A 20,246-nucleotide genomic window follows, 5' to 3' on the forward strand; every position below is an offset into this window, starting at 1 on the left:
CAAAATTAGCTCTTGAGTTCTTCTGATATCATCTCCGGGGTTCTCGTCGTCTTTTCCCGCATTTGAACTTTTCTTGTCGGAGTAGCGGGACCCTCTTCGGACTCTGAAGCTTCATATCTTTGGGCAACGTCATACACTGTTGATCGACAGTATCCGAAGAACTTGATAATCTCAGATGGTATCCGTCCGGTGCGAAGGCTTTCGACAACCGCTGCTCTTTCATTGTATTCTGCACTGTTCTTCATAGGTTCAGCCATTTTTAGGGTACGTGAACGTTTCACCGACGTATTTGGTGTATATTAGTGCTACGTGGTATTCCCGGCTGAACTATAATACAACGGAAATTTCTAATCGAATTTTGTCCGGATTCTAGCGGTGCATCTTGTAGATATAGTTTAAAGCTCGATGTTTGGATGCCACATAATCTGACAGAAAAGAATAAAACCGTAGACCGAATTTCTACGGTTAATTCTTTGCTTGGCCGATTAAAAACAGATCAATTTCTGAATCAATTAGTGACGAGAAACGAAAAATGTATCCAATACGACAATATGGAACAAAAACGGATTTGTTTATTTTGATTTAATCTACATGTTCAAGAGTCTTTAATGTGTTGTCATCAGATATTTTGTATATATATCTTCAGTATTGCTTTGAATTAATTTTCACTCATGTTTTCAGTGAAATTTTACTCCAAGAAAGTGGCTAAGAGTGATTCAGATTCATGGCCAAAAGGTTTTGAAACCATTTTAGATTTGAAATAAAGTTTATGGTGCATATATATTACAAATATACAAATACCAAAGTGGTCGGGTCTTAGGTTCCAAAGATATGGCCCATTGAAAATTCCACATCCACGAGATGGCGTTAGTACTCTCCGCGTTGAATTGCAGATACGGTTATCGTGCTTATTACGCGACAATCATATCTCGATTAGATTTGTCACTTGTGACAGTACTGTCAATCAGATTTGGTTATAAATTTTTTTACAGTATCGGAACCTTAGACTCTAAACCTTGGCTCTGAAATAGTTTTTGCGCAAGTGTGCGCCTCAATATTGACATCTCGTGGAAGTGGAAGCCCACGATCATTCTCTGGAACCTGAGGTCACTTTGGCACTTACATATTTGCACTCATCATTGCGCACTCACTGCGCATCACAAATTTTATTTCAAACCCAAAATGGTTTCAAAACTTTTTGGCCATAAATCTGAACACATTTGGCCGTATTCTTTAAAAAGTAGAGTAGACATTTTCGACGAATGTATGGTCTTTACCAAAGAAAGAATTTAAAGAAGAAAAAAATGGTTATATCGTGTTCCGTCTCAGTAGAACCGCTATAAAGCGTAGCGACGGAAACGTCGGCCGACACGCTCGATTGTGTGCATTCCTTCCAAGCCGATTTCTATGCTCGAGGCTCACTGAATCGTCAGCGCGATGCACGCGACCGCGATCTCGGCCGCGATCATCGCTCGCTCTATTTCCCTCTGCTCCGGGCCGAAAACTCGGCAATCGTTTTCGGACGACGTCGCCAGTCCGAACGACGCCGGTCGCCGTGGGTTAACCCGGCGGAGCGTGAAACGTGCGAGAACGTCTGTTTCTGGTGGGATATCTCCCGATCATTTCCATTTAATTGATCGTCCTGAAACGTTGGCGCGTATATGTGCCCCGTGAATCGAAGGCGATACCAAGACGGCGATTTCAATGGGCAGTGGACGAGCCAATTAGCTCCGTCCCAATGCTCAGGTACCCTCTTCCCCCCTCCCCGCCAGCTCTCTCCCTATATCTTCGCAGGCCCGTTCCCTCTCTCTCTCTCTCTCTTTTTCTGCTCTCTCTCTCTTTCTCCCGCACATCTTTCTGTTAGTCCTTCTTCCTGTGTCTTCCTCGTTTGTTTTCTCTCTCCTTGTCGTTACGCCGAACCCAAGACCATGATCACGATTCTTCTCTGTCTCACCTCCCGAGCCAAACTCCCGGCCTATATGCCCAGACCTGGAAGGCTTCCGGGCTGAAGCGGGACATTACGGGCTCCTCTCTCGCCGCAGACACGGGAACCGAACAGAAAACCGGGGTCCTATCTTATCCGCGGAGAAGTTTATAGCCCGGTCGACTCTAATTGGGCGAGAAATCATCGGGCACTCCTTTTCTCCGTCCGCACGCTCAAAAAGACTCTCACTAATTCACGATTTCTCGCGTATTATTGCCGACCGCGCCACCTTCCCCTTGCCCCCTCGCCTTTCACCCCGTTTCGTCCCGCTCGAACAGCTTCTCTTTCTTCCTTTCTGGATCCTGGCAACGGGTAACATCCTTTTCAGCGGAATCGACACTTTCGACGTATCGAGCCGGGCGTACATCGGATCTTTTTATATCCCGCCGATGTGTTCGCGCTTTTTTGGGAGAACACGGGAGGAGAAGGATCGCACGGCTGTGCCGACGAGGTCTTGAGAACGATCGATTGGCCTGACGCGATTACGCACGAGTATCGTTGCGCCGTTGATCGACCGTCTCGTTATATCCACAGGCGTGAAAGAGACCCCCTGAAAATTGTTTAAGTGCATCTCGTGACGAATAAAAAGTACACTTTATATGATTCACACGAACGATCCGCTTATTAACGCAGCTTCTTATTTTGCAATCTCGTCGTGTGATAAGGAGAAAGAAAAAGTGCGCACCGAATTATGTTCCCTCGACACCGTTCCGAGGAAAGTGTCCATCGACGCTGATCTCGATGATCTCGAATAAAAATCGCCTCGACGGTTATTAGGGCGCACGTAAACGTCACATCTCCTCGCAGAAACGTCATCGCGTGATTTGGCCGATTAAGAGCGCGGCGTTCGCGTTTTATTTACTCTCCCTTTCTCTCTCTCTCTCTCTCATACACGTATCACGGACACGCGAATCATCCCGGTATGTTCTCACGGACGCGAACGCGACGGAAGTAGCTTAACGCAATTTACGGCGAACGCGACGACGACCACGTCGACGAGCCACGTCCGCCGGTAATCCCCTCGTCCTAATTCTCGCTAACATTCGAATATTTCAGCTTAAGTACACGCCTGTGTGTGTACGTGGCTCACCAGGGGTCGGTGGAGTGGTGGTGAGCGAACGAGAGAGGGCGAGAGAGCGAGCGAGTGAGCGTGCGATTTACCGCGCGCGAGACGATCCGCTACCTCGGCAGGCAATATCTCATTGAGCAAAGGAGGAGGTGACTTTAACGCCGGGCGGCTCCCTCGCGCTCCTCCCGCGCTGAGCAATCGCGGCCGAACCGAGAAGACGTGCTCGCCGAGAGAGTAAGATCGTTAATCTTGCCGCGCACCGATCGGGCTGGGATAGTAATTGTTACGTTCTGCTTTCCCGTGGCCGACCGTTCGAGCGTGTCCGACGACTAACCTCCTCCACCTTCTCATTCCCATTCTCCTCTTCCACCTTCTCCCCGTCCTTCTCTCTCACCTCCTCCACCAACCTGATTCGACCTGTTCCTCTTTCGCGCGTTCGTCTCCGCGTTCTATTTCCCACCTCTGTCTTTACACGTGCGCGCTCGTTCGTTCGTTCGGCCCTTGCCTTTGCGTCGGGAGTCGCCGACCGATCCTCATCACTACCAGCCCTGGGTGTCGATGCCTCTAGCGATTCCGTCGGCACTACAATGCTTCTGTCGACTGTTTGTGTTGGGTCTGGCGCTTTGGCTCGTATATAGCGGCCGGCAGGTGAATGGAATTGCCCCGCGCGCACGCGTTGTGCGCGGACGATGAATCGGTTTCAAGCTAAAAACTGGCGACTCAGGAAAGGGTGAAGCGACAGTAATGGCTCATGAGAAGGTGATTGATACGAGATCCACGCGATATCATTGACAGTCTTTAATCGTGGCTTAAGGCTTCTGGGTACTCGCTGTAGCCATCTTGATTTATGACGTCAAAAGTGAGAAAACACACGTTCAAAATTCTTACAAAATACGTTGAAGTAAACAGATATGTTCACAAAATGGCATTTACAATCGATCGAGCAAATCTGTAAAATAATCCGAACACTTTTCTTTTGCTTTAACAATCAATAAATAATCGTAAAATTAACGTGACAGTATTATGAGAAAAGATAGATTAAGAAGATTGCATTTCACGTTATGCCATATCATTTTATGGATAGCGTGTATTTTCTCGTTTCTGATGTTATCAATGAAGAGATGCGTGAAAAGCCCCTTTGAATCTCGAATTACAATTTTATTTGCGAAAATATTTCTTTCTCTTTTCATTGTCGTCCCTAGCAGTGTAGAGATAGTGTCTGAATGCTTTCATAATCTTTCAATCATTTTAGAGAAATTAGAAAGTTGCCTCAGAGAAACAATTCTTTGATATGCTGTATTACCTTCAATGCAAATTATATATTCTGCATAATAACAATTTTCTACTTTTTATGCACGAGAATATTTTGTACAATTTACTTTTATAATAAGTGCAACATTAATAAATTGCACTTGTGGAGATATCAGCTTCGGAGTGGGAGAGATAACGTGTCGAGAATTCACTGGTTTTTATCGTTACAACTGATGATAAGATAAAAATCTCGCCCAGAGTCATGAAAGATAGCGTTGCTAACAACTTTGACAGTTTCATGGAAAAAAAATATCGATTAATTTGACATCTAAATCGACTTTAACTAAATGTTGCCTCAACGCAAAAACGAGTAACAAAAAGTTAAGGAGTAATAAAGAGTTAATTTTTCTTTTGGACTTTTTTTCTATTTGGTTGTATAAAATTGTAAATACTTGCACACGGAGTGAAAGCACAAATGGCAATGAATGAATGGCGAAATACCCACTGTTATACTAAGAAAAGGAGAACAAAAAAATTTGTAAATAAAATTATTTAAAACTTTTTTATATAATATGGAATACTCCGGCATTCATTGACACTTTCACTTTCACTCTGTAGAAGCATTTGCGATTATATACAACTAAGTAGAAAAGCAGTGCAAAATATGAAGCTCTGCATTATGTCGATATTCACTATCGTTTTAATTGTAATCAAAAAGCTGGCGTGGCCACAACGCATTTTCGCAGCAGGATTCTCGACCATAATTGGCATTGGATATATTTTCAAAGTATCGTACCGACAATTTTGAGACAAATCGAGTACCATCATTTATAGCCGATAAGTGGAGGGAAACACGAAGGGCCTTCTTCGGATGAGAGAGAAAGAGAACTACCGCGATCCAGGATTTCTGGTTTCGTTATTGGGCATCCTCCACCTGTTCCAACGTGCATCTTTTGGGCAGCTCGTATTACATGGACGCGCGTGACGATCGCCCCAAAAAATCCGCGAGCTCCATATACCACGAAGAGGTAGCCAGAATCTCTGGTTTCTCGCGGTGCGTCCGTTTTTTACATTTTTATACCCGCGCCGACGAGACTGTCCAAGTCGTTTCATTCGCGCGCAAATAGAATCAGGGTCTCTCTCTCTCTCTCTCTCTCTCTCTCTCTCTCTCTCTCTCATTCACTCTGGCGGGGTTCCGGCTGGATCTGGCAGGATCTGGGTCCGAAAAAACGGAGACGTGCGCGTGAAAAGGTGCGTCGATTCGTCGTGTTAACGCCATTAACGAGTCCGCTCGTATTACGTGCTCGGCGGCGCGATCCCGCTCTCCTCTCCCCCGTCCACTTTGCCGCGCCTCTCGTCCCCGATCCTTCCCTGGTCCTCGCCGCGTGTCCTCTGCCTTCCTCTCGCCCTACCGTGCTTGCTCGCGCGCGCGTATCCACGGGCTCGTGAAGCCGAGTGTAGCCATAAATTCGGCGGTCGCGCGGTCCGTTGACGCGGGCCACGATATCCGAAATGTCGGCGGATCCGATGTTTTCGTGCTCTCAACGGCGACAAGCGCGATTCCACCCGTGCCCGTAGAAGAGAGTGTCGCCCGGAGAAACCAGTTTCGCGCGCAGATTCCTTATTTGCGAGCCCGACGAAACCGTAGATTCGAGTTAATCGTCGATGAGCGTTCCCTCGCTCCGCGCGCTTTTTCCCCTCTCGTGCCACCTGTCCTCTCTTTCTCCCTCTCTCCCTCTTTCTCTTTTGGTCCCAGACCCCCTCGTTTCCCGCACATCCTCCGCTCGGGGACACCTCGGATACGCGCCTCCGAGTGGTTTTAGGGGTACGTGTACACCGCCAACTTATTCGCCGACGTTCGCCGGCAAATGAATTTATTTCGGCGGTGATCGTGTCGCCGAGCGGAATTGACATATTTCGCGTGGCATCGAAATAAACGGAAATTTGAAAGCAATCGCGTGTATCAATACGCCAGATTTCTAATTGAGATTTCGAAGTAAGGTAATATAATTTTACAATGCGTGAATTTTTACAATGCGTGACTTTACACATTTGCAGGTTCAGAAAGAGAGAGAGAGAGAGAGAGAGAGAGAGAGAGAGAGAGAGAGAAAGGGGAGGGAAAGGATAGAAAGAAATCGTTCTTTTCAACTACTTTATGGAAAACGAATATCTGGCAAATTTATATCTCGTTCTATGGAACGTTAAGCACGAGAGATAGAGTTTGACGATTTTACCTTGTATTTGTGCTTGCTTCGTTCCTCTCCTTCGTCCTGACAAAAGGGCATTTTGAATGGGCGCGATTGTCGAGAATGTCCGTGACGTCAGTATCCGCGAATGATATAAATACAGGAAGTACTAAAAATAGGAAAGCTGGTAGCAAAATATCTTGCGTGTTAAAATATATTGCGTGTTAAAATAGACATGCGGAAATATATTTCATCGAAGATAATTTACATGGAACATAAATCAAGGGTCAAGCAGAACCGTTGATGTCCATTCCTTCGTGTATCCACGCCTATTTCGATCACTTTTTCTTTCGACTTTATGTTTGATTTAATTTTTAACCTTTTCAATGCTCCGCACGAATATACTCGCCAAATTATTATATTTCTATAGTGCTCAAAACAAATTAATTCGCATGCGATTTTTAATTTAATAATAAAATGTTATGTTCATTTATATGCGTTTATTATTATATATATTAAATAATTAAATTTATATATTATATATATTAAATATATATTATATATATTAAATATATTATATATATTAAATTTATATATTATATATATTAAATAATTAAATGCTCCGCACGAGTATACTCGTCGCTGATGAAAATGTTGCGCACTACTAATGTACAAACATATTGCGCAGCGAAAAGGTTAAGAATAAAAGTAATTTTTAAGAAACTCTAGGTAATTTTTAAGATCCTAGGTAATTTTTAAAAGCCTGATTAGTTTTAAAGAACGCAAGTAATTTTTAAGAGTCTGGGTAATATTTTTAAGAGCCTATATAACTTTGAAGAATTTAAATAATTGTTAAGAACCTAGATGATTTTTTAAGAGCTTAGGTAATATTTAGAAACCTCTGTAAGGGTAATTTTAAAGAACGCGCAGATAATTTTTAAAAACAAAAGTATTGTTTAAGCACAAAATGTATAATATTTAATTTAACATGGGATTTTGAGGAAAAGAATCGGTTCAGTAAGTAGCGAGACCGTGGAATGTTCGTGTAAATTTATTTCAATATAGCATACTTCGTTGTGCGGAATATATTCGATGAGAATCGTCGGAAAATCATTTCGTCCGTCGTAGGATAGTTTAGAAAGAATTTGGAAGAGAGTTTGCGAGAAAGAGATAGAGAATGAATCGTGACACCGTGTGGAATATTTACAAACGTATTCATTTAAATAAACGTTATTTCAACAGAGAATTAATTGTTCGCGTTTTCTTTTTCTCTATCCGCTTACTCCTATCTCAGATACCTAGGTAACGCATGTACCTTCCCCGCCCCTCCTCCCTATCTCATAAAGGATTCTCTAGGACTAGTTCCGAACAAGCTCGTAACGAGCTCGCTCTTCGCTCTCACGGTACATCCTTCCTCGTCGACGCTGCTCTCTCGCGAGCGACTTCTCAGCTAAAAAAGAGAAGTAAGACTGACACCGCTTGGCGTTTATATCGACCACCTATGCAGTCAACGATAACAATTACAGCGACATTGATAACATTGCGTTTTTTGAATATTATTACACAACACCGCGCGACACTCACACTCTCCATGACTCGCCGTGATTACGAAAGGTAGCGTCCTCATAGAACAAGTGCTTTCGCGGGATTCGAAATATAAGACACGTCGACCGACGACGAAGCATGAGCCGAGGAGCCCGTAGGGAGAAGGTAGACGAGAAAAGAGACATTACTAAATACACACGACGGCGCGGATCGTAGTCGACGAGCGAAGTTTGCCGGCGTGTCGCAAATGATGCGACGAGAGTTACCGAACTTGTGGCCCCATCAGCACTCGCGCATGTCAACCAAGCCAAGTCGACTGCGGGATCGACGACTCCCGTTCGCGCCGACGGACACCAGCCGCTACTCCCTGAAACTCGCGCCGTACTCGGAGCACCATAGAGCGAAAGATATTCTCCTTCACATTTGCACTGGTCGGTCACTCGGGACATCGACAGTTCCACCGAGAGTTTAGCAATAAATAAACATCGTGTCGATTCACTGGGCAAGTAGAACCCCACTGTTTTGGGAGTCTCTTACCGCGCACCACTTAATGACGACTCGGACCACTGCTCAGTAGACATGATGACGTCAAATGGCGCATCACTGACGTATTATTGACGTTAGAGACTTGATTGTTAAATCAGTTGTCGTCATCCTGCCGCTTCGGTGGGCAACAACAATCGAACACCGAAGCGAGACATCGACACTTAACGCACTGTCTCGCTCAACGATCATGCTTGGTCAGCTCCAAAGGCTGCTGATCGGTCCAATGATCCCTCCAGGCGACTGGCGGCGGCGACGGCGCGTCTTGATCGGAGTCCTGCACGTCGATCTCCTCGTCCTCGTCCTCGTCCTCGTGGTCGAAACGTAGCCTGTGCGCCGAGCCGGGGCTCGGGCCACGCGCGAGCAGAGATCCTGAGCGCTGCTCGTACGCGGGACTGGTCGGTCGCGAGGACAGCCCGGTGGAGTCGTCGCCCACTAACTGACTGATCATCCGGAAGGCGCTGGGCTTCCTCTCCGGTTGCTTCGGCAACGATTCGAGCCGGTCGATTCTGTCGGACGACCTGTCTACGGTGACGTTGTCCCTGTTGGCGGAGTTGGCGACCACTGCGCGGAACGCGCTACTTTCGCCGCCCATGCCGGCAATGGAGCAGCTGGACGTACGCTGGCCGATTTCCATAGCGGACGTAGCGGAGTGCGGTTGCTGCTGCGGCGGCGGCTGCGGCTGCGGTGGCGGTGGCGGTGGTGGCGGTGGTGGTGAGCGCTTTAAGAGGTTCATGCGCTGGTGACGACGCCACTTTGCCCGTCTGTTGGAAAACCAAACCTAAGAGTCACGAGTTAGGTCGTTAGAACGCTCGTGATCAATTCGGACAAGTCGGGATTTCGGGACGCGAAGTCGGACGCGACGGTCGTCTTCGCAGGGTCCCGGTCACAGTGTGTGTGCCGTGAAGGGAGCTGTTCCCGAGGTGGAGTTCCCGGCACCCTGCGTAGACGTCAGCGTCGGCCGTTTATCCCTTATCGGTGGATCCTCACCTGAACGCGCGCTTCCGACAGCGACGTCTTCGAGGCGAGACGCTCGCGCGTCGACACACAGGGGTAGTGCGACCTCTCGAACTCTTTCTCGAGTTCCTCCAGCTGCTCCGGGCTGAAGGTCGTGCGATTGCGCCGGAACTTGGGCTGCTCCGAGCCGTCTAAGCTCCCGTCGTCCCCGTCACCGTCTATGCATCAAGAGAAACGCGTTTCCTATGGGCTGCGATTTCAGTTCTGAGCGCGATCCGCTCCCGAAATGAAAAAGTAAGTGCGGACATTGGACGTACGTTATTGTCGACGCGAGAATACGCGCGAGTCTCTCGACGATGGACTAAAAAAATCGCGTGAAAAGAACCAAATCTCGAGATATGCAAATTTTGTTGCACTAACTGCAGTCGAATCAAGTTAAATCAAGCGAGATCAACAATCTGATATACAGTTTCAACTACAAAATTTAGTCGTCGATAAAAAGTTGGTAAAAGTAGAAATTTTATTTACGATACAGATATTGTTCTTTCATCTATCAAAAATTAACTTAAGGCTCCTGTGTTCTCGCATTCGCCATTTCTTTTCAATGACGAGGAAACAAAAAATTTTTGCAAAATATATTGAAATTAAAGGATATATCTATAAAGGACTATTTTACAGATCTGCTTGATCAATTGCAAGTGTCGCTTTATGGATACATCCTTTCATTTCAACTTATTCTGTAAGAATTTTTAGCATATATTTCCTTACTTCTGATGTTATTAAAAAGAGATGGGCGACAGGAGCTTTAAGCCTAATTTACAATGTGCTCTTTGCATCTTGTTTCATTGTTTCTGCCTTTCATTTCTTGTTTCTTGTCGCTTAGAACTAAAGAATCCCGTTATGTAGAATTTGTTCTCTGAGGAAAAGTGTCACTTCGCGTGGATCAGTCAGAATAGATCGTTTTGGTCAGGTGATAGTTTGACCAACTTCGTTTAACTTCACTAGTTTCGTGGTGGCTCTTTTTATACAGCGCAAATTACATCCTAAAGACGTTCCAGAAATATCACACATCTCTGCTTTGTGCTATATGAGTTGTATTTCTTATTGTAGCTTTGAGATAAAAGTTGATGAATTCCAAGAGACAAGAGACACGTGACAAAAGATACAATGGTCGATAAAACAATACATCTAGAAGCAAAGACATAAAAGATAAAAGGCAGGAAACAGGAAGCAAAGAGCACATTGTAGATTAGGCTTCAACTGCATAATACGACTACTGCTACCTCGAATTTTTTTCAACGGGTCACGAGCGTAAGGTCAAGTCGCTCTGAAAAGCCAACTCTTTCCCAACGTGTAAATTCGAGCTCGCGATTCGCGTCGAGACTCAGCGGGCGCGAGAAGACGCGATCGTCTTGGTCGTCACCTTGCAAGTAACCGCGAGCGATCGCGTCGGCGGTGTGGAGGGCGTGCTCGGTGGTGCCGGCAGCGGACGCGGACGCTGCTGCGGCCGCGGCCGCGGCAGCCGCGGCCCCGGGACTCAGAGACGGCGGCAACAGCAGTGCGGACGCGGCGGCGCCGGAGATACCGGTAGCTAGAGGCGGCAACATCCACGGGTGTCCGGCCGCGCCCGGGGCACCCGGCCAACCCGCCGGCAGATGGTGGCTCGTGGTCGGGTGTTGGTGCGAGTTGAAGTACGGGTGCGGCCCGGCGGCCGCGTACAGGCCGTAGCCGGCGGCACGCGCGAACTCCGCGGCCGCGCGCTCTGCCGCGCGGTTTCGCAGTATCCGATTGATGCTGCTGACTGACGGCGCTGTGGCATTACTGCAGACTCCTGGAACAGGCCGGGCGGCCGGACGACATTTCTTTCAAGTCGAGCTGGGAAACCATACCTGAGAGAAACGACCAAACGCGTCGGGCCGGCGCACAGCGTGCCAAAAAGCACATTTGGTGGACAAAATTCTGCCTACATCACAAGTCTGCATGTCGATTTTGATGAAACTTTTTTTAAAATACTCGTGAATAGCTCTACTAATGTCTCACTGCCAAAAATTTGAAGAAAATAAATGTAATCCCAAAAAAATTACTCCAAACTCCATTACCTGTTACCCCTAATTACTTCAAACGTCATAACACCATGTGATCCGAAACTCCATCACTCCAAACCTTATAGTCCTATAACTTCTACCACCAAATCACCGTGCACATGATCACCGTACGATAACCGTTCAATCAATAATTATCAATAATAAGGAAACGACCGCGTGGCTAAAATCTCGAGACGCCGCACAGTGTACCAAAAAGCACATTTGGTGGACAAAATTCTGCCTACATCACAAGTCTGCACCGATTTTGATGAAACTTTTTTTAAAATACTTATGAATAGTTCTACTATAATGTCTCACTGCCAAAAATTTGAAGGAAGCAAACATAACCCCCAAAAATAACCCCAAATTCCATTATCTGTTACCCCTAATTACCTCAAACTTCATAACACCATCACTCCGAAACTCCATCACTCTAAATCTTATAATCCCATAACTCCTAAATCTGATTATCCAATTAAAAACTCCATAACCACAAAGCCCCGTTATGGGATTAACTGTTTTTTATATATTGTTTTCAAATCTTTTATAAGAAGACCCAGTCTATGTGTCCCAGTCAGATCTATGTGTATAAGTCTATAGTCCCAATATGCTTAAAATACTTTTTTTCGATAAAATTTGTAACATAGCCGAAAACTTAATGAGGCTTAATGAGATAATTTGTTTTTGAATAATAGAAGTTAAGTCCTCTCATTGAACATTTATTGTGTTTCGACCTGCACCAAAAAAAAAGTATTTAAAACTATATTGAAACCCAGTGTATAATATTATTATACTTGTAGCCAGATAGGTTATCCATTATTTTTAGTGTGAATATATCGGAATATATTTTGTGTTTTGCTCAATGGAGGTATTTGTTTTCCAATGGGAGAGGTCTGCCATTGGCTGAGAAGGACGTGTTCTGGAACTCACGCAAAAAAAGCGAACAACCTATCTGGCCGCAAGTGTACACATGCGAGAATACGATGGTGAAATTGAGGAACAATTGTTTTGTGGTATTCGTGTTAGCGCGAAGGCTCGAGAACAGGTATGTGTGTCAAGAAGTAAGGCCGTAGGAACGCGTTTCTTAATTCTTTCGCTAAATTACACGTTACTGGTACATGCGTCTGTAATCACGGGCGGTTTGCACTCGCATGGCCTGCGGAGGATGAGCATAATTAAGTAAGGAACACGCTACTTTATGCATCGCGCTGACGAAGACTCTCGACGTCTGTGACTAAGCGCGTTGCGCACCGCGAAGGATCTTAGTCAGTGTCAATTTTCATCGAATTAGTCGGCGGCGGACGTGATCTTGTTGCGCCTCGCGATTACCACCGCCCGGCGGCGCGCTCTCGTTGTTCTCCGTGAAATAAAATTCCGTTGATCAATTTATGGCTCGTTCGCAGCTCTCAGCGCGAGTGATCTTTTAGCACATGGCGAGGCTCGTAAATTTTTCTCCTCGTTTAATCTGAATTTATTACTCGAATGTATAAATGAGCGCACATCTGCTTCGATGGGACGCAGTATCCGTCGAAGAGCGATATTATTATCTTACCCTCGGAGATTAGCCTCTCCCGAATTTCCCAGGCGAAGATGGTCGGGTTCTCCCTTTTATATTGCTCGATCTTGGCGACGACAGCCGGCGTCGCTACCTTCGGCTTACTGCCGCCGATCAGGCCCGGCGGGCGCAGCGTACCTGAAACACGATAAAACGGTCTTCAAGGACACGGCGCATTGGCAAAAGTCCTGCCTGATAAAATCGCTCGTAAATGGCGCCGTGGCATGGCGCATTTATATTTTCCGGTCCGTTCGACACGGCACGTTCACGCCAAAAAGCACGAGGCCCGCTGTTAATTTTCGAAAATCACGCGATGCACGCGCCTGGGAATCCGCGTGTATCCTTCTTGGGCGTATGCGATGGGCTCCAATCCAATAGCAATTATGATGCTTGATGTATTACAACCAGGACTGGGAAAGTTTTGAAAAATAGCCCGTTACCGTTACTGGTAACTCGTTAAAAAACTCCTTAACATTAACAGTAACTTTGAAAAAGAAAACTCGGTACCGTTACGGTTACTTAAAGCAACTTCAATTTTCATTACTCTTTTCTCCAAGTTTTGATGACCTTTTTTGTTTTTATGATTCGTTGTCCCATCACAGGTATATATATACTTTGCGTGCGCAAAGCAACGGTAAAAGTAACGATTGTCTTCGTTGCCGTTATTCAAAGAATGTAGTTACTTTACTGTTACTATTATCAACAAAAAAAACCAGAAATAATGTCGTAACTTAGTCGTTACTGGAAAAAAAGTAATTGCACAATAGCAACATAGCAAGTATTACATTTGTTTCCAATCCTCATTACAACTTTGTCATTATGTGTAATATGTTAATTCGTAAATGTTTATGATTGTGACTTTTCTTCTCCCCTTCGTTCTTTTTCTCGCTGCTTTATTGGAGATCAGATTTAGTAAGCAACTGGGGTAAGTTGGCAAAATCGATTATTTTTACTACTCTTTAGATTTATTCTTTACAGATTTCAGAATCAAGCAAGCAGAGATTTCAAAGCCATCTTTGAAAGCCATGTTTAAATCTTGTGTGCTTAACTGTGTAACTTACTAGAAAATAGAAGAAATAATCGGTAGCCAACTAGCCCCGTCTCCCCTACTATTTAGGTAAGAATAAATGATGGTACTTTCTCAATTTTCATGGCATTTTAAAAACACACCATCTTCGAGTAATTTTATCATAAGATGAAATTGAAGTCGAATATACGTGAATAAGACAAATATACGTGGATTAGAGCAAAAGGTACAAATATGGGCCATGATCCAAACACGGGCTACTAGTTTTGACTCTGTATAGTGCTATACTTTGTTAAGAAGTATTCGAATAATTTTTTTCTAAAACGTAGTATGTAGGCTTGATTGTACGGTTGCTTTCGAACCGGTTTAGAAGTTATATAAGATTTTCTGTTTCTTGACAAGTTGTCATTATGTTTTACTTAGAAACGTATATTGATGTAATCGCTTATGAGCTATAAAAAATATAAGAATGGATGTATTAAAGGGCATAATTAGTTTAATTGAAAATACATCGTGTTCGCTAATATAATCTCATATCATCCATGATGTTGCGAATATGGGCTACTGTAGATGGTTTTAATATAGGTTAGTAAATGCCAGTGAGAATGATCTAAATTTGTCAGCCAGAAGGAGAAAATTTGAAGAAAATAATATTACAAGATGGTCGCTTTGTGATAAAAGTTTTTCTAATATTACAAAGAGGAAATTGTGGTTACAGCACTCTTTGTGGGCACACAACGATTATACTGAGACACAAAATTGCTAAATGATTATGCATGTGATATTTTCCGATGATCATATCAAGATCATAAAATATAAAATAAAAGGTTTCTTTACCTTCAATTCTATGCTACCCCGAAATTACAAAAGTAGCTTATATTTAAATCCCTTTTCAAACAAATTTCTTTGTTTTCAGAAGAGTAATTAATTAAAAAGCTAATCATTTTAAAAATATATTACAAATATTGAAGTGGACAGCCCATATTGCTTGATAGAACGTATATTCGCTCATAACAAATTTAAATATTTTAACATATAAAGAGAAAAACTGGTAGCCCATATGTGGGTCTTTTTCTGTATTAAATGATATTCCGTGATAATATTGACTTCGCATAATTTTCGATTTTGTTTTGTGATTTTCAACATTTTCGAGAGCCACAGGGACTTTCAGAATGTACGAGACCTTCAAGACTCTGAAGAATTTTCGGTCGTGAATAACAATCGGAAAGCAATTTAATACTTTCGTCGTGCATTCAGAATGAGTCGATGTGTTTCCAGACTCATCGTTAATTACGGTACGCGATACTTAGCATCGCGTGCTACCTGCAAACGGATATCAATCCTATCTTCGTATCTGAGTAGATTCATGATGCAGCGATTAGGGCAGTACGAGGATACCTTACATAATGCACATCGTGATACGAGAAAATTACCTGCGCACGTGTAACCACTGCGCGTTGGCCTGTGATAATCCGGAATGATTTATCGCGTGATTATGGCGCGGGCTATAGATGCCTGATTAATTCCGGGGAGTAGTGCAGTGAGTAAATTTCATGCATATCACATAAAATATATTTTTCTGTAAACGTTGAAATAGGAACCACTGATCTGGAAATAAAATTACCTGTGAATGCGCTACTCTCCGTTGCTTACTCCTTCACTCTTATATATGCGATATTAGAATAAAAAAATCTTCAATTCCAGTCGAAAAATTTCAAAATAAACGCGCCCTTATTTTCAGTTTTGTTAAACCAGAGTTTCGCAATTAAGGTTTCAATGACTTGACTCGCGCATTGATAAACTTCCTCGAATGCCATCAATTATTATTTAAGTTTCTTGGAGTGAAATTTCACCCAAAGTGAGTGTAAATTCAGTCGATACGATAATGAAAACGCTAACATTCGGAATTGCAAAAATGAACGTTTCACTTAAGCTTAAAGTTGATTCTGATTCTATAAGAGTGAATGTTTCATTTAATTAGAGAGAATTTGTGCCTGTAACATTAGATTTATTCATCAATTTCAAATTAAATTGATACTCACTATAATAGCGTTTACTACAAAAATTATTTCCCTGACTATAAGTATTTTAGTATAATACTTATGATTACAAATATCAAATATTATTTTATCAAGTGAAAATATTCATTATACAAGAGAAGAATTACACAAATTCTATTGCCTCGGCTGTCACTCTACTTTTCGAATGAAATTTCACTGAAATACTGACAAAAATTTAAACTCACTAAAAATTATAGTTATTTGTATATTTTATAGTTTTTTGTAATTTGCATATTTCGTTGCTCTAACAAAGAAGTACAAGTAGCAATATGTATATGAGCATTTATCATCAACAACATTATAGTACATAGTTTTCCTGACTATAACCGTTCCGCTATGCATTTATAGTCGTAAACCAAATATTTTTGCATTAGTGATGAAATTGAAAGAGTTGGAAAGTTATTGTATCTTATTAAAAACTGTTTTAAAGCACGAATTCCATCGCTATAATATTCTACAGAAATGAAACGTCCTGTCTTGCTGGACAGTTTCTCAAAGCACGCACTTCAGTTCTATTGCTGGTATTCAGGCGGAAATTAAAGTTCTTATACACCGCTAAACTCGTGGGAAAGACAACGAGCGAAGCAACAGTGATTAGTGATGAATTAATTAGTACCTCCGAGTACTAATATCGAAGAGAAACGCCGCAGCACATGAAACGGCCCTCGTGTAAGCGTATTGCAAGTAGAAACCGACTACGCCCGCCATCGATTGCGCTGTTGATGTCGTGAAAGTCGCACGAATAACCAACAAAGTCTAACCAACTAAGTTTCACTGCATTAAGCTCTTAAATAATAAAACTTTGCGCGATAGTTTCGCGCCCTAATGATTCACGAACTATTTCAGAAAAATCGAGTACGAAGACAGATGATATTGCCGTGATCTTACAGCGATAAAAGTCGGCTGCCGAGTGATCAACCGATTTGGCCAATCGATCGGTCTAATTACAGTCGCGCGATACCGTGCACCGATATTGCATCGTAGAATCTCTCTTCCCTTGATCGATTTCTTCGCTATCGCGTCCTAATGGTAGGCAAAAGCACGGCGCCGTGTCTCGAGATCGGATTGCGTTGTTTTCGTCTTGTTCCACGCGAGCCGCGCGGTACGGTAGGAGCGCAGAAATGAGAGTCACGTTCGCGTGCTAACATCAACGTCAACCATCGAATGTAAAGGGTCCCATCGAGACTCGCCTTCCGACCCCAATTACGCGCGGACTCATCGTGGAAGGACGACGTCGCTCGTATCGCCGACGTGCATGCATCATTCGCGGTTTTCTGTCGCGGCCTGGCCGGATCTTCGGGAACCCCGAGAAGCGAGAGGGGAAGCGCGGAGGGAAAAACAGAGACGGAGACACAGAAGAAGAGAGAGAAAGGGAGAGAGCCGGATCGGTCCTGTCCGTCAGTCCAACGGGCGATGCCGCGAGAGACCGCGAGGTAATGGAAACCAGAGGCGCAGGCAGACTTGAGCAATTATCGGTCGTTACGTACTATTATTAATAACAATAATGACGGCTAAACCCGGCAGGGTATCGCGTGCGCTCCCACGGGTGAAGTGCGTGCCGGGTATAAACGATGTACCCACCTAATAGGTATCCATGCCGCGAGCAAATTCCTTGCTCCGACCTGCTATCTCTCTCTCCTTCTCTCTCTACCTCTCTTCACCCTTTAACGCCTCTCTCTCTCTCTCTCTCTCTCTCTCTCTCTCTCTCTCTCCCTTTCTCTCTTTCTTCCTCTCTCCCTATCTATCTTTTGCTCCTCGTCGATCTCTTTCCTCTTTCATTGCTGCTCGCTCGCAAGGTTTGCTCTTGGTCCGCTTCCCTTTTACACGTATGCGCGCATTCGTGCGTGCGTGAGTGCATACATGCGTGCGTGCCTGCGTGCGTGCGTGCGTGCGTGCGTGCGTGCGTGCATGCGTTCGTGCGCGCGTACGTAAGATTTTTGAGAGAAGGCGAACGCCGTTTTTAAAATAAAAGAAACCGCACGAAGCCAATTTTGTTGAGTTAGCCGATTGGTTAGATTGCGCCCGCGAGTCGGACAACGGACATCAGTCTCCTATCTCTTTCTCTCGCGTGCTCTCTCTCTTTCTCTCTCTCTCTCTCTCTCTCTCTCTCTCTTTCTCGTAGCGTCGTTACGCTACGAGAAGAGCGCATTCAGCGCGCGTCGCATGCGTGCATTCATCGTGAGCGAAGGTGATCTCTTTTATAAATTCGTAATGAAGAGTTAGCGTAATTACACGATGGCCGTGTACACGGAGAGGATTCGTGATAGAAGCTACGAGCAAACAGCCGGAACGCCTCCGGCATTGTCCTCGCACTTTGCTGTCCGGTTATCTTAATGACCGAGATAGGGACACGCTAGCCTCGTTACAACGTCGTCGAAATTTTGGCCATTCATTGTGTAGTTGATGCTTCCAAAGTGGCGTGTATTTGTCTTCGAGGCGTCCCCGAGCGATTAACCTTAGTGTGAATAGTTTTTATTCATATGGGTAACCTTAATCTTACAATGGTAGTGATAATTAATTGTATGGTAAGGTAGAGAAGGGCTAATTTTTATTCATTTAAATGTATGATATCAATATCTCACAAAAAATGATATTGCACAAGTAGCAATATTACCGATACAACACAATATCTAAAATCAGGACACAAGACGTCTAAAAGACGTCCTAAAGACTCTCAAACGTTAAAATATAAGATGTTTCTAAGACATATTTAAGACGTCTTTAAGACATCTTATGTTCCAAATTTAGGTGTTGTGTTGTGTGGGTAATATCCCACAAAAAGTAATATCAACATCTAAAAAGTAATATCTATATTCCATAAAAAAGCGGTGGTATTCATTTCAATAGAAGATGAAATAGATATTAGAAAAGGTATTTAAGGCTTTCCGTATGAGTAAAATTTACTCACGCTACCTTTTTAGGGTTAATGCAACGGGAAAATTGAATTCCAAGCATTTCTGAGGCACGCGACGCTTGGAAACTGTCGTTTATTCCTCTAATAAACAGCTACAATTCAAGCTCTCATCAAGCCTCTCAAGTTTGATTGGTAATATAACTGATACGTGATCTCAGATCTGAGACGAGACGACGAGATTGATGTCGCTTCTGCCTTCTTATTCAGCAGACTCGTGGATCAACTAGCAAAGAGGAACGTTCGGCTTGCGTCGAGCACGCCAAGAGGATTAATTGTTCGCTGCCGTTAAGTAATTGGCTGGCCGATTATGGTACATTATATTCACCTCGAGAGACGCCTAAGGAGTCCGTATTCAGCGGGATGAAGACATTACCGGCGCGCCGCCGAGTAGACCGGGCCGGGTCCGAACGGTATTTTTACGAGCGGCTCGTAAAGTTAACGAGGACCGCGCGAGGTAGCAGGCAAGCTCACTACGAGAAAGAGAGAAACTCCGACGTTCCACGGCGATGCTCGGTGGCTTGCCTCCATTTTTTATTGCTCGCCTCTCGGCGCGCGCGGCTCTGCCTCTTCACCTTCCTCTCTCGACCTCTTCTTCTTCGTCGTCGTCACCGTCGTCGTCGTTGTCTTCTTCTTCGTCTTCCTCCATATCTCCTTTGACTTCCTCCTTCTTTCTGCCCTTTTCTCGAACGCGATCTCGGCTTCTGTTCGACTCGCCCGACGATTCCCGATCTCGTTCTCTTCGTCTCGAGGCTGACTTTCCGCGAGTTTCACCGCATGTTCTCGCGTGTAAGATTGCATTCGCGTGCTCAGACCACGGCGAAAGCGTCCCGGCCTACGTTATCTCGTGGTCGAATACGACAGTTCTTGCTAGACGCAGAATGCGATATAATGCAATGTCTCTCTCTCTCTCTCTCTCACTCTCTCTCTCTCTCTCTCTCTGAGAGAGAAACGATGATTTACATATATATATTATTAAATATTATACAAAACACTTGAAAAACGACAGGACAATGTGTAAGAGATCTCAGATAGACTTTCATGATTATCACAACGTGAAACAGTCGATGATTG

General features: G+C 44.1%; 1 protein-coding gene across 2 annotated transcripts in view; it reads right to left on the reverse strand.

The window, feature by feature from the left end:
* Positions 1 to 7,530: 7,530 nt before the first annotated feature.
* The window catches only part of LOC116847226 (paired box protein Pax-6-like), a 42,108-nt gene continuing 29,392 nt past the window's right edge, over positions 7,531 to 20,246 (reverse strand). For both annotated transcript variants that reach the window (XM_032821976.1, XM_032821978.1), the window contains exons 4-7: positions 13,172 to 13,312; positions 10,959 to 11,366; positions 9,569 to 9,753; positions 7,531 to 9,359 (exon numbers count right to left, since the gene is read on the reverse strand). In XM_032821976.1, the coding sequence (XP_032677867.1) occupies positions 8,760 to 9,359; positions 9,569 to 9,753; positions 10,959 to 11,366; positions 13,172 to 13,312 (1,334 nt within the window). In that variant the 3' untranslated portion in view covers positions 7,531 to 8,759. The remainder of the gene's footprint in view (positions 9,360 to 9,568; positions 9,754 to 10,958; positions 11,367 to 13,171; positions 13,313 to 20,246) is intronic.

Source organism: Odontomachus brunneus, unplaced genomic scaffold (assembly GCF_010583005.1).
Source record: "Odontomachus brunneus isolate Ranch 3 - 2012 unplaced genomic scaffold, Obru_v1 Obru_scaffold_075, whole genome shotgun sequence".
NCBI classification, from domain to species: Eukaryota; Metazoa; Arthropoda; class Insecta; order Hymenoptera; family Formicidae; genus Odontomachus; species Odontomachus brunneus.